This window comes from Cuculus canorus, chromosome 1 (genome assembly GCF_017976375.1).
Source record: "Cuculus canorus isolate bCucCan1 chromosome 1, bCucCan1.pri, whole genome shotgun sequence".
Classification (NCBI taxonomy): domain Eukaryota; kingdom Metazoa; phylum Chordata; class Aves; order Cuculiformes; family Cuculidae; genus Cuculus; species Cuculus canorus.
Window position 1 is genome coordinate 171,124,160 of NC_071401.1, and position 16,353 is coordinate 171,140,512.

Sequence of the window (16,353 nt, forward strand, 5' to 3'; positions counted from 1 at the left end):
ACACATCTCCCAACATTTAATTTATAGAAGAAGCCTTCAGAGATTTTCACTTGTCAGCTGTCCACCTGAGATATTAAGAAAGAAAGATTTTAATGTGGCAGAGCTTAACAAAATCAAATGATGCTCTCATCTGTGTGGTAGGCTGTGTGCCAGCACCAAGCCTTAGGTCATTTCAGGGAGGCGTCAGTGAATGGGTGCTGTGGTGTCCAGAGCTGGTGCCATCCTCAGTCTAGTGGCAGCCGGGACAAGGGCTTAACCTGGCTTCACCCAGCTTACAAGAAAAGAAGCGGGCTAAGACTGTTAGTTTTTTATTACTGTTCTGATCATGACACACTCATTTTCTTGCCACTGCATACTTGTGTTTATAATTTTTACTGTGTTCTGTATTTGAAGGAACCTTAGAAGAACCTTTTCAAAGCAGGTGCTGCAGCTACCAAATATTTTGTGCTTAGCGCACAGACTCTACAGTGAGTGTGTACGTACAGTGCTTGTTGAATTAGTAGTGCAGCACCTAGTAGCTGACTACTTGTTTCTGCTTGATCTCAGCTAGGGTAGGAAGATGTAAAATGTTCTTTGAGTTGTCACGCTAAATCTTTCAAGACAATGAACTCTTGGAGGCTGGGGCAACAGGAGCCAGAAAGCACATCTGAAATGGGGATACTGAAGGAGTGGAGTTGACTTGAGTTATTTGCAGAGTGACTGAGAACTTACTTTCGTTACAGATCTCGTTTTTTCACCAGCACTTGCCTGTTATTCTGAAAAGCCATAGAATTTATGAAAGTCTGAAACCTGTTTTAGATATTTTTACCATCTAAATTTAATTAGAGGAGGAACAAGTTAATGAAAACACTTAAAATAATTTGAGTGCTAGAGAGGATTGAAAAAAGTGGACCTAGATCTGCCACATTGAGATAATTAAGCAGTGTCGAGCAGGATTCAAGGTTCCCTAGTGCTCCGGCAGCTTCTGCCTGCTTAGAACACCGTCTCCAAGGTGCATATTAAAATGGGAAAGGAAACGACTACTGCGTATTCAGTCTGCCTTAAAATTTCCTCCTTTTTGCTGCTGCTTTTGGGAGAAATTGCTAAAACTGATATAGCAGTGGCCAAATATGGTTGCATGTAGGAAACAAAAGATTATCCAGGAGTCCATGATGGCAAGAAATGCAAGCTTGCCTGCATTTTAATACAGAATTGACAACGGTGATCCCAGAGTCTGTAAACCTGCGTATATCCAGTATGGCTTTTACATTTTACCATCGACTTTAAGACTAGCAGTTGCTGCTCTTTTTCTTCTCCATTTCTTGCTGTTTGTTGCTGTATTCTGACAGGTACATCACTCTTCTCAGAGGAGCCCTTCGGAGGCCAGTACTCTGCACCACCATGTAAGGAGGCTCTGTGGCTAGTTGGCCACCACATCTAGTAACTGAGGACCTTAGGGCTGTGAGCCTAAGAATACCCGCAGAGATAGGGCACCGGACCTGGAAGTGTAATTGAAGTCAGGCTGGTTAGGGCAATTTTTATTAAGATACATATCTTGACTTCTTTGCACTCCCATGGTCATTTTACAGTGGCAGAGGCTCAGTGATGATGCAACTTACATTGCTTGTTTCATTGTACAGTTAATGAGCTCTGAGTTAATAATGCCCCAGAGCGATAGGAACTATGTCCTCAAGTCTGTTGTGGCTTTAAAAGAAAGGAACAAATCACAAACCAAGGAGAAATTATTATGCTAATTATGAATTCTTCATTAAAATAGTGAATTCACAGGTAGAGAATTTCTGCAAAAATAAGGAGGGTTTTTTTTTTTAAGTTCCAGATGGTCTGAAATGAAATCATACAGATACATGATATACATGTGGAAGGATAAAACTTGCCGGCAGTTGTCTGTGAAGAACAAGAGGATTGACAGTCACCCAGAAAAATGATACCTTGTAGTTTGATTAGATTTGTAAACCATATACAGTATTTCAGGAATAGTAAAGCTACCCACCGGGACAGCAATGATATGAGTGGTCTGAGCTATGCCTGCCTGTTTCTTCACTGCTCTGATACCCATGGAGCATAACTGGCAGGAAACGCTTGTTTTCCCTCTGTGGGTTAGTCCTTCTGCTTGTCTGCAGAAGTTCTGATACTGAGACATGGTGACCTGGGAGGGTTGTGTAGCCTGGCTATAAGAGGGGAAAAAACTATCTGCTTTGATAGCAGTATGTCTGTTGGATGAGCGTAAGCTTCTTGTCAGTTTAAGTAAAGACAGTAATCCCAGCATGAGCAAAGTTAGTGACAAATCTCTATTGATTTCAGAGAGGTCAGAATTTAGCTTACAAGTCTTGATCTTTTGCTGACATGAATTTTCTGGGAGATGTGAGTTTGACCGTCAGTGGATGCTAGAACTGCTTTTAATGCTCTAGAAATGAAGGGGTTCTTTTGTTCCACTTGTTCAAGTGGTGTAGCTGAAATAAGATTTCCTTAGGTGCTGGTTAAAATGTAGAATTTACGATCTATACACAGAAGACCAAATGTGTAATGAAGATATAGTATGGATCATGTACTGAGTGAATTCTGTTGAATAGTTAAGAGAGAGTCTGTGTTCTGGAAAGAAAGAATTTTTTGTGCAGAGAAAACCAGATGGAAGGATACATTTTGTCTACCGATTAGAGCAATCACAGCATGTTTATAATAACCAAATTAAATAATAGTTTTATAGAAATCTGCTGCCAGGAAGGAGTATGTTTTTTCTTCTTGTAGAGTGTTCTTGTGAATCCGACGTTCCAGACATTGCTGCAAAGAATTATTCAAAGGAGAGCCTTGAGTAATTTTTCTGTTCTGCTGGCAGTCACCTCATTGGTAACAAGAGGAGAAAGATTTGGGCATACTGAGTTTCCTTTTAATTTTCTCGTGTGCTCAAAATCTAAGTCTGCAAGGAAAGGCTCATGATATCTTTTGACAAGCATGAAAAAACCTGGATGGACTAAATCCTTCAGAAGCTTCAGAATAAGTTGTCACATAGATCTTGACAGTTTAAATGGCCCAAATGGGTGTTTAGACACCTACTGCATGATTGTCTGTCTGCTTGGCAGACAAAGATGCTCACAGACTCCTTGTCTATCTCTCACTTTTTCTTCTTCCCTCTCTAAGCCTACAGGCCTTTGCACGTATGCCACTGTTGCTTTGTTTTGTTCTTCTTAAGCATGTTTGGGGGCTTGTTTGATGTGGATTCTTTGCTTTTTTTTGTGTGTGTACTGGTGGTTTTCAGAGCTCACTGTTCATCTGGAGGTGGGGTAGTTGGATTGCAGCAGAGCATCTGCTCCCGCAGCGGGAAGTGAGGGCTGGTATCAGGCTAGTGATAGACCTTGCGTCAGACCGTTGAGGCAGAGGAGGAGTCTTGCGCTTTCCTCTCTTCTGTTCTGGTTGGCCATGGTTTTGGGATAAGCTGAGATTTTACTGTTGAACAAAAGAATTTCCCTCTCCTCTAAGGGGCAGGAATTTTTGTCTTCAGAGTCCCAGCTCCTGTCACCAGAAGAACAAAGTATGCCGTGCACAAGTTTTGGTAGGACATAGTGCCAGCACTTAGTTATGGGTGCAAAAGAGCAGCTGCCGCAGAAGCAATGGCACTCAAAATGTGGTGCAGGCAGACTGCCTGCTTAAACCCACGGTTGCTTGGCAGTAGTGCTGTGGCAAGAAGTGTCCTGCCAAGTTGTGAACTGGCGCACTGCCCTCCATTCAGGCTTGGACTGTAGGCAGCCAAGTGACCAGCAGCTGTGGCTGTGAATAGCAGAAGGGCGTTAGTCCAAGAGCAACAAGAAGAAAAACATCTTCAGCTATGTATAGAGGTTTTCTTGGCTCTTCCAGGCATGTCTTCTCATTTCAAGTGGAACTAGGAGGGGGAAGGTTCCCTAATGTCTAACGTAGGCACCTCTCCTGGATCCCATCCACTGGGATCTCTGAGTTACACAGTTTTGATGGGGGTATTTGTTGCACATTCTGTGGCTGCAGTAGGTAAGAGTGTGTTTGCTTAAATGTGTTGAATGAAGTTTGCAGCTGCAAGGAGAGAATTCATTCTGTCTGCTCTCTCTTTGTTTCAGCACAGAACCTTTAAACAATTATCTTCCTTCCACAAATAGCTTTTACACCAACTTTCCTACTAATGGCTGCACAATGACTGTTTTTATCTTTAAGCAGACCAAAGTGCTTGAAGGGGTGAGGTTTACAGTTTTCAAAGGGCTTGACAGGTGTCAACAGGGGCTTCAGATTACCCACTCTTTGTACAGCCCTTCAGATACCAGGTGTGTTTCTCGCTCTTCATCTGTTTCCACAGGCTACTGCAGCCTAGAGATGCGTTCTGTCAAAAGCAACCTCAACCACATCCCTAAAATCCCCAAACATCCAAAAAGTCTGACATAAATTCCTTAGAAAATGGCATGAAGCCAAACAGTAAATTTAGAGCTGGTGTGTGCATTGCGGAGTTTCACTCTTAGTGGAAAAATGCATAAACCTATGTGCTCAACATCCTGAGTGTAAACCACTGGGACAGAAGAAAGTCGGCACAAGTCCTGCCTTCAAGAAGCTGAAGGGCATCACTGTCTATGCAGCCACACTTCTTACTTGCATGTTGAACACAGAGAAGTGATTCCACTAGTCTGTCATAGAAAGTTAATATTGTGGGACAGGCTCATGATCTATTTAAAGGCACTTCTGCAGCAGCCTGCGATTTCCTCAGCCTAACATCTCTCATCAGCTGTCAGACTAGTGGAATTCCCTGGCTTTTGGAGTGCTTGTGGTCTGGGAAAATGGCAGCGAGGACCTGGAAGAGAGTATGAGCCAGACTCCCTGCTGACCACAGAGCTTCCCTCACCATTTGTCACAGAAACACTTAGATAGCTTTCTAGACATGGCTCAGAAATAAAAGCTTGTCCGGCATTAGTACTCAGAGAGCAGTATCAGCAGCTGAGCTAATGCACCCACCACAGGGCTGATGCCCTCTGTCATCCTTATCTTCTTGTTTGCTGAGAGGCAGTTTAACATCCCCACCAGACGTGGGAGTGCTGATCCTAAGGGTGACGTGGTGTTAAAGTGCACAGGAGCACCTCCAGGGCCCCCTCAGTGATTCCTGCTGCGGTTTCTCTGTGGGAAGCATCTTTGGTGGGCTGGAGCTAAGCACTTCCTTGAAACAAAACCTAAACTGCAGATGTTGGCCAGCTGCATCCAGCTGGACAAAAGCTCTGCCTATCATGACAGAGAAGCTGAAAGCAGGTCCTTACAAAGGCAGAAGGCTGGAATGAAACTGGAAGGATCCCCCAGTGCAGCACCCCAGCTTCTAGCAGCAGCTTCAGATATGAGCCATGCTTAACTAAGTAATTGTGGTGCAATGAGAGTCGTCCAAGACTCAAGTGTCTTTAAGGAGGAACTGCAAGATGATTAATGCTCCCAAATCCGCTTAATTACAAGTGCATGTTGGTTGCCAGGTGGTAGCTAGACAGAATTTAAGATGTGAATCTTTTACTATGATCTGCATATAATAAATGTGAGAATGAGGGTTATGCGTGTTGATAGCTCAGTGGGGCAAAAAAATTATGAACCTGTAACCACTTGGAAATACAAAGTTTAAGAGACCATACATTGTCCTTAGTGCTCTTAATGAGACATTTCTGAATGTTTTAAAGCTAATCTAATTTTTTTTTCTTTTTGAAAGAGATATTTGAAGAAAGATAGAGATTATACAGGTTTGTCTGAAGTTACCAAGCAGATAAAGACCTGGAAATATAACTATGCCTCATGGGAGCCTGTTGGTACTCTCAAGTAATTCTGATGAGCTGCTTGCTTTTATAATTGCTTCCAGGGCCCTGGGGCTGTTTGTATTATTATCCAGTAATACTAGTAGATTAATGTGTCTGTGTAGTTTTTATATTGTAATCATGACTTAAATATAGCTCAGTGCTGGGCAGGGTGAGGCAGCAGGTGAGAAGCTCGCAGTGCAGCCAGAGGGCTGACCAGAGAGAAGTGTCTGGCTCTGCAGCACCTTCCAGAGCTTTCAGCAAACACCAAAAACCATGCCAGGGCTGCTCTGCTAGCACAAAAAATTAATTACACTTGGACAAGGGTTAAGGGAGGCAGGCTGCAACAGCTCTTGGGATGGGTGGGATACAGCTCACAGTAGACTTGTAACAGCACTGCAAAGCATTCATTGGAGTTGCTTTGGTTGAGAGTTGGTAATGAGGTTTCACAGTGGTCTGGAAAGTCTCAGAGAGTTGACAGGACTAGGCACGGTGTAGTGCAGCATGACAGGAGCCCCAGAGCATTGCAGAACAGGGATGCAGGTATTGCAGTAGAGAATACTGTGGCGGGATGGCAGTCTGCATGCAAAGTGTTGGTCTGGCAGTGAGTTCCTTTGGTGAATACTGCGTATTTATAAAGGTGTCCAGCTTTTGTGGTCATTAGGGGGTTTCCTGTGGCTATCTGGGATGTTTGATGGAGTGTGATGCATTGATGGGAGGTGGAAGCAAAGGTGACAAGTTTTGTTCCTCGCTGATGTGTGGCGAGCATCATCATTGTGTGCCACATTGCAGTATTTCTCACCATGAGTACCTTCGGGTGGGGCATTGGAGTATAACTGGTTACACATATCTTCTCCAGGGTAACACGATGTATTACTGCAGTGCTAGGTAAGTCACTATTTGTGATACTGTACTGTATGCAAAGAGGTAACCTTGACAAGTTTGTTTCTGTTTGATTTGAATCATGTCAGTAGTTCAGCTTCATCCACTCCATACTTAACGCTCAAAACGACTATAATCTTGTCTCCTTTTGTTTTTCATAGTGCACTGATTTAACTTATTGTCAGGAGGAAAGAAAGATTTGTTGAAAGTTTAGAGTTATATCTTGAAGACTGCCACAAACAAAACCAAATTTTATACTTAATGTAGTAATTCTAGAGGATAGTGTTAATGAGGGCATAACTGAAATATTTTTTAACATGAAAATCTTTAGAAATAAAACTTTACTCAGAGTTATTGCATTTATTGTTACATTGCCTACTTCTTTGCTTTAGTCATGTGTGCAAATCTTGGACAAAGGATGGAGTTTTTTTTCTGCTTGATGTGAATTCATTCTGTTCAGCCTGCAGTGTAAATGGATAGGATTCCATTTGAGCCAACCTTTGGCCAAAAAAAACAGTGAGTATGACTCAAAACTGCTGTACAGAGAAGGAGAAGGTGTTAATTAATCCAGGATTTAAAAGTGTCTGTTCCTGGAGTAAAATAGCCTGGCAATCATTTGACATCAGCCACCCCACAGAGCAGAATAGGACAATGTCATTGTCCATTGCAGCTGGTATCAGTTAGACTTTGAATTTAAATGTGCCAGCAAAATAGAGTAAAGACAGCCACCCTTCTGTTGCCTGCTGCACCTGTCTGCATATCTATGGAGTTTGGGCTCTGCTAGTTTTTAACTTGGCACCTTCTCGACCTATCGAGTGTTTTTCTCTTTGAACACAGTGCAACAATTTTCCATTGTGCTCTTTGTAGCCCTAGGAAAGCCATACACGGGCACTTGTTAAAGAAGATAGTGTTTACCCCAGTGGATTTTTCTGTAGCAGTATGTAACGAGCAGTCTATGTTAGTTAACACTACTTGGACAGTTGTGATTTCGTGATGCCACTCGGGCTGGCTGGCTTTTATACCGATGTTGGGGGGGGGGGCGCATGGTGGGAGGGGCAATAGGTGTTTATTTGTTTTTTTTAAAATGCACGTCTTTCTCTTATCAGAAAGTGAAAATCACAACATTTGCTATCTGTTTTCTTTTTCATTGGCACATCCTCAGCCTGCCAGTATGGCATTACATGCATTATTATTAAAAGAAGAATTTAAAAGTGCAGAAGGACATGAAAGACTGGAAGGAGAATTACTATACTGAAGTCTTTTCTGGATGGACTCTGGACTCTTTTCTGGATGGACTCTGTCCCACAGCTGGTGCAAGTCATGCATCTTCTTTTTCTCCTCCAGCAGGAGGCCAAAGGCTCAGCCTTTTAGAACCAGTATACTCTTCCTTGTACCCAAGATTCAAATAGCCAGAAATTGTGGAACTTCCTTCATAAATCTGCAGTTCCTCTGTGCCCCTAACTTAATACTTTGCTCTGAGTTTGGACACCTCCAGCCACAATCAGCTTTTAGAGATCGTGCCTGAATTATGTTTTCTAATACACAAATTTGAAGGAAGCCACTGTTGTCCACTGGAAATCCAGACAGCATCAGAAAGCTAATGCAATTTTCTCATATTGTATCTGTCATCTCTTGTTCGTTGTTTCCTATATCTCTGTGCATATATTCCTGTTTCTAAAATCTTTTGCTTTCCTGTTGCTATGGTAAAAGCCTGCCTAAAAAGGAAGAATTACAGTGGTGAGCTCTACTGACCTACAAAGTAACCTGAACACAGTTGCTCTGTCCGTAGCTTTGTTTTTAAAGTAAGTCATAGAAAATCTATAGTGGGAAAGGGAGATGGCCAAAGTACAGGGTCTGTATACCTGGATTTGGATTTAGTCAAAACTCCAGTTTATGGGCGAAAATGCTGCTTATGATTAGTGAGTCTGTACAACTGGTTTCCTATACACAGGAATCTTCCATGGTTGCAATAGTAAAAGTAGTGGACACCCAAAGAAAGCAGTCTTGGGTATTTTTTCTGTTAGTAACCTTCCAGCTCCAATGTGATTTTCTCCTCTCTGTACACAAATGTCATTGATACAGTGTTGTATTACAGTGGCTTATCCTTGCTGGAGGCATGATCCTTTTCCAACAAACTGATTTGAAATGAAATGAAAACCAAACCATGAATTTTCTGGTTCACCTCCCAGACTACAAAAATGGATGGTCTCATTAATGATTAACACTGCAGCTGGTAGCTCAAAGGAGATCTGGAAGAAAACACTGCATTGTCTCCCTCCTCCAATAAATATATATTGGCTTAACAGTTTTCTCTGCTCATCCTGCTTTATTTCACTGTACACATTCAAGTCCCAGTAGACTGGACCTCTGCCTTCATACCTGCTTTAAGATCAGTAAGGATGCATTAGTTCCTAGTTGCATCAGATAAATATTTGCTGGTTTGCAGTTCCCTGTGATGTTAGCAGTGGTTTTTAGAATGCTTTTCTATTTCAAACCAGTGAAGCATCTAAGGTTTCCAACATCTTCTTAACCACAGCATGGTTACATCATGTAAAAGTCAAGTAAAAGTTCACAACAGTTTTTCATTTACATGGACATCATTTCTGGCATATTATTTTGCTATCAATAAGTCCTCCTTATAGCCTTAAACTGTTTGAAAAAGATATACTTCTATATGGTTGCAAAATGTTTACTCCTATGTTTACTCCACGGTGTTGGATTTAATTGTGCCTGGACAGCCGACAAAACTCTAGTGAACCAGAGACATGTTTTCAGGCTGTGTTCCCAGCCTGTAATTAACTGCACTCAAGAAATAAAAGTGCTAAAAAAAATAAAAGAAAAATCTTACCACGTAGCAATTATGCATATGGCAAACAGTATATGATACTGTGGTAGGAAATCCAAAGACTTTCGCCAGTTACTTGCGACAATCACTGTGAGCATATATTCTCTTATCATGGACTTATTTTGTTTTATGTTAATAAATACATCTCAGTCTCTGGAACCTTGGGGACATTTTCAAATAGCTACCTCTGGATATAGACATACTTTTTCCTCTGTATTTGCTGTAAAATATTGGTGAATGCACATGTTTAGTGCACCAGTTCCCTCCCTAGCAGAGATTGGGCAGATGCGGAAGCTAATCTGTGCACAGTTATGGTAGATAATACCTCTAGAGTTTATCACATAGTTGTTTCCATGGTGTACGTGATGATACCAACCAGCATGGTCTACCTGGCAGTCAGCAAGCTGATCCTGGCCCAAAGGGCACTTGTTTAGCCTGCCGTATTTCAGGGCAGCAAAAGGAGCTGCTGCTCAACTGGTTGCACAGCACCTCCTGCAAGGAGGTTGCTCTGAGCCAGATGTTGTTCTCATACCAGGAAAAGGATGGGAGAGGAAGAGGGAGGCAGGTTGTCTGCTCTTGTGATTCCAGCAGAGTCCTGAGCCCTTGCCATAGCTCTTGGTGAGACAGACAGTGAGTGGGAGGATGCTGTGGCTTGGGACATAAGGGTGTGGTGGCAGAAATGAGAGCTCCTCTCCCACCACAAGACCTGAAACCCAGATCCAGCTGGTGTAGCTATGCAGTGTGCTGGAATGTTTGTAATTTTGGTTGGCAACATTCAGTTCTCGTTTGCTTTCACTGACCTGAGTGGATATGTGCTTCTTTCATTAGAGATCCGAGCTCAACTCATCGAGCAGCAGAAATGCCTGGAGCAGCAGACTGAAATGAGAGTGCAACTTCTTCAGGATCTGCAGGATTTCTTCCGCAAGAAGTCAGAAATAGAGATGGAGTATTCCCGAAACTTGGAAAAATTGGCAGAGAGGTTCATGGCAAAAACAAGAAGTACAAAAGACCATCAGCAGTACAAGTAAGAGAGATTTCCTTTCCCCTCACTCATGGTAGCTGTTGCTACGCTGCTGTTTGCTTCTGCTGGTTTTGAGTACTGCTGGGCTGAGCCCAGGTACAAAGACGCATTTAAAATTCGCTTTCCTTTTTAGCAGTGTAGCAGTTCTCATTGCAGTTGAAGGTAGCCAGGTGCCTAAATACTGTTTTATTGATTTGGCCCTCTGCAGTTATTCATATAAGCTTCTGATAGGTGGTTTTAGTTTCTTAAAAGGTAGGCTGCACGCATATTGTCTCTAACCTACTGTATGGAATTTAAGACACCAAAAATACAGCCAGTATCTAGAAGAGATGCAGAGCCCCAAAAGGGCTTGAAAGTTGTGTGCTGATCTGTTGTACTGGAGTTGATAGGATTTTAAAGTGTTTGTCTAAGTAAAGGTCAGTCACCATTACAAAAAAAATCAAAATAAAAGGACAGGAATTCTGGCAAAAAATAAAAAGCATTAAGAAATAAAACTATTTTGATTTCTTGTTGCATGTGAACTTGTGCTACTTCTTGACCCCTCATTCCTGAAAATGTAGATGATGTGTTATGCCTTGCTTACAGTTTCATGTATCCCTTTCACGACATAGTAACTTGTGTGCAAAACAGAAGTGGTCAGGTAGTATCTGGCAAAGCATAAAATCATAGAATCACTAGGTTGGAAAAGACCTCTTGGATCATCGAGTCCAACCATTCCTATCTGCCACTAAACCATGTCCCTGAGCACCTCGTCTACCTGTCTTTTAAATACCTCCAGGGATGGTGACTCAACCCCCTCCCTCGGCAGCCTATTCCAGTGTCCCATGACCCCTTCTGTGAAAAAGTTTTTCCTGACATCCAGTCTGAACCTCTCCTGGCACAGCTTGAGGCCATTCCCCATTGTCCTGTCACCCGTCACTTGGGAGAAGAGGCCAGCTCCCTCCTCTGCACAACCTCCTTTCAGGCAGTTGTAGAGAGCAATAAGGTCTCCCCTCAGCCTCCTCTTCTCAAAGCTAAACAACCCCAGGTCCCTCAGCTGCTCCCTGTAAGACTTGTTCTCCAGCCTCTTCACCAGCTTCGTTGCTGGACACACTCCAGAGCCTCAGCATCCTTCTTGTAGCGAGGGGCCCAGAGCTGAACACGGCATTCAAGGTGCGGTATCACCAGTGCTGAGTAGAGGGGCAGAATAACCTCCCTGGACCTGCGGGCCGTGCCATTTCTGGTACAAGCCAAGATACACGTATGCAGCATGTTTTCTAAAAAGTTTCACATGCATTGTTTGTTGGCATAGTATGGACTAGTTATTTTTCTGACTTTAGCTGATTAATGAATGCATTTGCCTGGCGCTGTTACGCTTAGGAGTAAAAACCAGTATTTTGGGCTAGGTCCTGCGCTTGGGCCACAACCACCCTATGCAATGCTACAAGCTTGGGGAAGAGTGACTGGCTTGCTGCCGCTTTGGTGGAAAGGACCTGGGGGTGTTGGTCGACAGCCGGCTGAGTATGAGCCAGCAGTGTGCCCAAATAGCCAAGAAGGCCAACAGCATCCTGGCCTGTATCAGAACTGATATGGCCAACAGGACCAGGGAAGTGATCATCCCCCTGTACTCAGCACTAGGGAGGTTGCACCTCTAATACTGTGTTCAGTGTGGGGCCCCTCACTATGAGAAAGACATTGAAGTGCTGGAGGGTGTTCAGAGAAGGGCAGCAAAGCTGGTGAAGGATGTGGAGCACAAGTCTTATGAGGAACAGCTGAGAGAACTGGGGTTGTTTAGTCTGGAGAAGAGGAGGCTGAGGGGAGACCTTATCACTGTCTACAGCTACTTGAAAGGAGGTTGTAGCGAGGCAAGTGTTGGACTCTTCTCCCAAGTAACAATTGATAGAACAAGAAGAAGTGGCCTCAGGTTGCACCAGGGGAGGTTTATACCAGATATTTGGAAAAAATTCTTCACCAAAAGGGTTGTCAGGCATTGGAATAGGCTGCCCAGGGACATGATGGAGTCACCATCCCTGAAGGTATTTAAAAAACTGTAGATGTGCTGCTTAGAGACCTGGTCTAACTGTGGACTCGGCAGTGTTAGGTTAATAGTTGGACTCGATGATCTTAGAAGTCCTTTCCAACCTAAGTGAATTTATGATTCAAAGATTTGTGTTTGCAAAACTGAAAAATAGGTACCTTTTTCCACTGTCCAGTCAGTGCTCTGCTAGAGATACACAGATACTTGTTTGTTTCAATAGAAAAGTCTTTCCCAAACACATTTGGCAAAGGAAAGGTTAATCCAAATACAGTTTGCATAGTTCAAAGAGCAATAATACGTATTTCTTAAAATTAGTTAAGTGACTCAATGATTCCATGAAATAACCGACACACGCATATGTCACCGCTTCAGAGAGCACCGTGGCTTCTCTTCAGCTCGTGGCAAAATCTTTTTGCCTTGTGCATAGAAACATCTTTCTTCATTCTTAACCATGTGTTAAATCCAGACTAGCAGATGTGCACGGGGGTTGTGACTGGAGTCCCGCCTTCGACTTTGTTCTGCAGTTCTCTGCTTTGAGAAGAGAGTGCAGCAAAAGTCCCTTTAACTGGCGGTTCCCCATGCTCTTCCCACCATTCCCCCCAGAACAGGCAGGAAGGTCTGTGGCTTTGGGACATGCGGAAGCAGTGAGGACAAAGTAATATCAGCATGGTCCTTCAGGACCTGGCTGATAAAACCCTGAAGCTCCTTGCTCTGATTAACACTCTTAAGATGTCCATCTCAAACAACCTGGGTAAGTTTCCTTAACTCACTTCTGATTCATAGAAAAGCAAAGCACTGATGATTACAAAAAGGCTTTATCTGTTAGTCATTTGTTGTTACATTGATTCTGGGAGTGAAAGCTGAAGGTAGACAATTAGATGAAGAATTAAAGGGCGTTTTTCTGACAGGGAGAATAGTTAATTATTATAACAATTTACCAAGAGTTAAGGGATTTTCTCCCTCAATTCATCATCACCTCTAGCTGTTTTATCTTCACATACTCAATCCTTTTGACTATAGGACGATCCCTGCACAAGAGGAAGAACAAAGAACAAATTTCTACAGCTCTTAGAAGCAACCCTACTTTGAAATTTAAATTTCAACAAAATCATGAGACGAATGTTGTAAATAGTATTCTGTTGTCTGTGAAACAGTTGTTGAATTAGATGTATTTTTATTTTGCTCTGTGTAAAAGGGGTGTGAAGTCATCTGGAATTTCATTTTTTGCAATATTAAAAACTTGGAATGGGCCTATAATGCAAGAAGCCTGTCAAGGAAGTTCAGAACTGGACCACTGTGGAAAAAGTTCAGTCCTGCTATTTGTCTTGTAATTGAACCATCTGGGACTGGCAGTAGCCTTGCATTTATTAGTGCTGTGAATTTATGAATCCCGATCACAGAATATGTACGCTTGTGACATTTCCTGCTTTCATAGCAGTTGCAGAAATCCATTGCAGTGAAACATCTACACCTGCAATTTTGCTAATGGAGGATTTGGGAAGTGCTTGCACTGCTTGTTTATTTCTAATGTCAAAAACTAAAAACAGTTAATTACTGTTATTCTTTCAGCAGTGGCCATTATTGTTTTTGAATATTTACACATACTGCATCTGTAAGCAACTGTAAGCTTTCTGGCAAGATTTGTTTTATACTCTCAGGTGGCTTGCAGTAGTCTGAATTCTTACACTTGTTTTAATTTTTGTACCAGTGCCTCATGGGATTTGTAGAATATGTCTTAAAAGAGTGATCTGAAGCTTGCCTAACCCAAGTTATTCCACGAACAGATTGACTGACTGTTTAAAAGCAGCCATATTTACATAACAAGTTATGACTATGAATCTTAGAGACATGTTTATGTTAATAATACAACTTTTTCATTTCTATACGTAATACATGCACGTCTCTCCTCCTTAGGAAAGACCAGAACCTCTTGTCACCAGTGAATTGCTGGTACTTGCTCCTGAATCAAGTAAGAAGAGAAAGTAAAGACCACGCAACATTGAGCGATATCTACCTGAACAATGTGATCATGCGGTTCATGCAGATAAGTGAAGACTCCACTAGAATGTTCAAGAAGGTAATGGCATGTCTGCAGTCCTGCAGCCGGCTTGTAGGATGCGTGAGGGAGGCAAATGTATCCTAATAGGTAGCATTTGAGGTGAAGATTCGCCACACGTAGCGTAAAATCTGTTCTAGCACACACATAAATTCTTCATGACTCTTCTAGCAAATTCTGAGTTCTGAAATGCCTGGGAACTTGCTGTATATGCTGGTGACCTTAAGAGCTGTATCACAAATATCCAAAAGGCAGGGAAAAGAGCCTGTTCTTCTCTCAAAAGCATGCTTGTCTACCCATGCGGAAACAGTTTTCGCTTAGGACTCCCAAAATAGTAATGCTGTATTAATGAATTATTTGTAAAAACAGTATTTCATTGAAACTCTGTCATGAGAAAAATGGATTCACGCCAAAGTAAGGGTGTGCCTTGTAGTGCCCTGGCACAAAGATGGTAGCATATGCTATAATTCTCCTAAATATGTTTCTTTTCTTTCCCAATATTAAATATGAGCATATACTTTTGATAACGTAACTACTTCTATTAGATCATTTAAGCATTCTCTCTCTACGTGTTTGTCCTTGTACCTGCCCATTCTGTGTTTTCATAACACATACAATGTGTAGATCCCTCTTGTACTACGCAAGCATTCTAGGCAGCCTTAGTTTGTGATCTACGTAATGTGTTTGCAGTCATTGTTGTCATAATGTTCCAAAGTAAAAATAGATTATAAATGCACATCCGTCAGTCACAGTAGGATGCTGGCAGGCAAGCGTCATGCGAAAAAAAAGAGTTCATAAAGAATAAAGGTTAAAGAATGCAAAGTTTATGACTATATGATGGCAAGAGTACCAGATTAATGTTTTCGAAATATTGAACCGATTTCACATATACGTGATCACAATCCTACATAGACAGCAATGGGGTAGGGAGAAGAGTCATTTAGGGAGTGGATAGGTTGTATTTTGAGGTAAAAAAGTAAAAACATGAATCAAATTTATTGGTGTGCATTAAAACCTGTAACAGTAATAGAGTTGAGATAGAGTTGAAATTTACAGTTCCTAGAACAGTGATGGACCGTTCACATAGCATGTCTGATGCACAGAACTGTAGTTTGCAAGCCACTAAACTTACTAAGTTTAGTGATCTTAATATGGAAGATTATTATAGAAACTGAAAATTTAATGAGATAATTTGAACGTTCTGAAGTACTGTCTGCGTGGACATGTCTCAGACTTGCTTAGACAGAAAGTTTTTGGTATTGAATCTGGAATAGATTTTTAAGTTATTTATGTCATATCTTGGAAATCTCTTCTTTACCAGGTGTGCATTATTAAACTAGCTTTTTCACTTTCAGCTTAGCCCAGTTCTTCAGCGCTGGAAATCTTGCTTTTCCTTCCCTTCTTTCCAGATGGACTGTACAAAAATATCTAAATAAAGTTTTCCATGAAGAAGTGCATGTCCTTTATTCACTCATAACTTATTAATGGAGATTGCTGCAGCTTACCTGTAGGAAGGAGGAAAATATGTGAACATTTTCAGTGCATTACCAGGACACGTAATGTTCCATCTTCCCGGCAGACTTGTCTCTTTCCTCTAGATAGTGCCCAGGAACTTGCAACATTTTGAATTTTCTTTTTCTAGCACAGCTTATTGAAGAAGAGCAAGCAGCTGCTCTTGCTTTTTTATTCCTCCTTTGAATCTTTCACAGGGGATAGAAGAGAAAGGAAATTGAGGGAGTCCTGCTGTGTGTAACCTGGAGC

General features: G+C 42.0%; 1 protein-coding gene across 2 annotated transcripts in view; it reads left to right on the plus strand.

The window, feature by feature from the left end:
* SRGAP1 (SLIT-ROBO Rho GTPase activating protein 1) overlaps positions 1-16,353 on the plus strand; it is a 144,292-nt gene that overhangs the window by 59,085 nt on the left and 68,854 nt on the right. For both annotated transcript variants that reach the window (XM_054056865.1, XM_054056870.1), the window contains exons 2-3: positions 10,327-10,522; positions 14,451-14,613. In XM_054056865.1, coding sequence (XP_053912840.1) covers positions 10,327-10,522; positions 14,451-14,613 — 359 coding nt within the window. The remainder of the gene's footprint in view (positions 1-10,326; positions 10,523-14,450; positions 14,614-16,353) is intronic.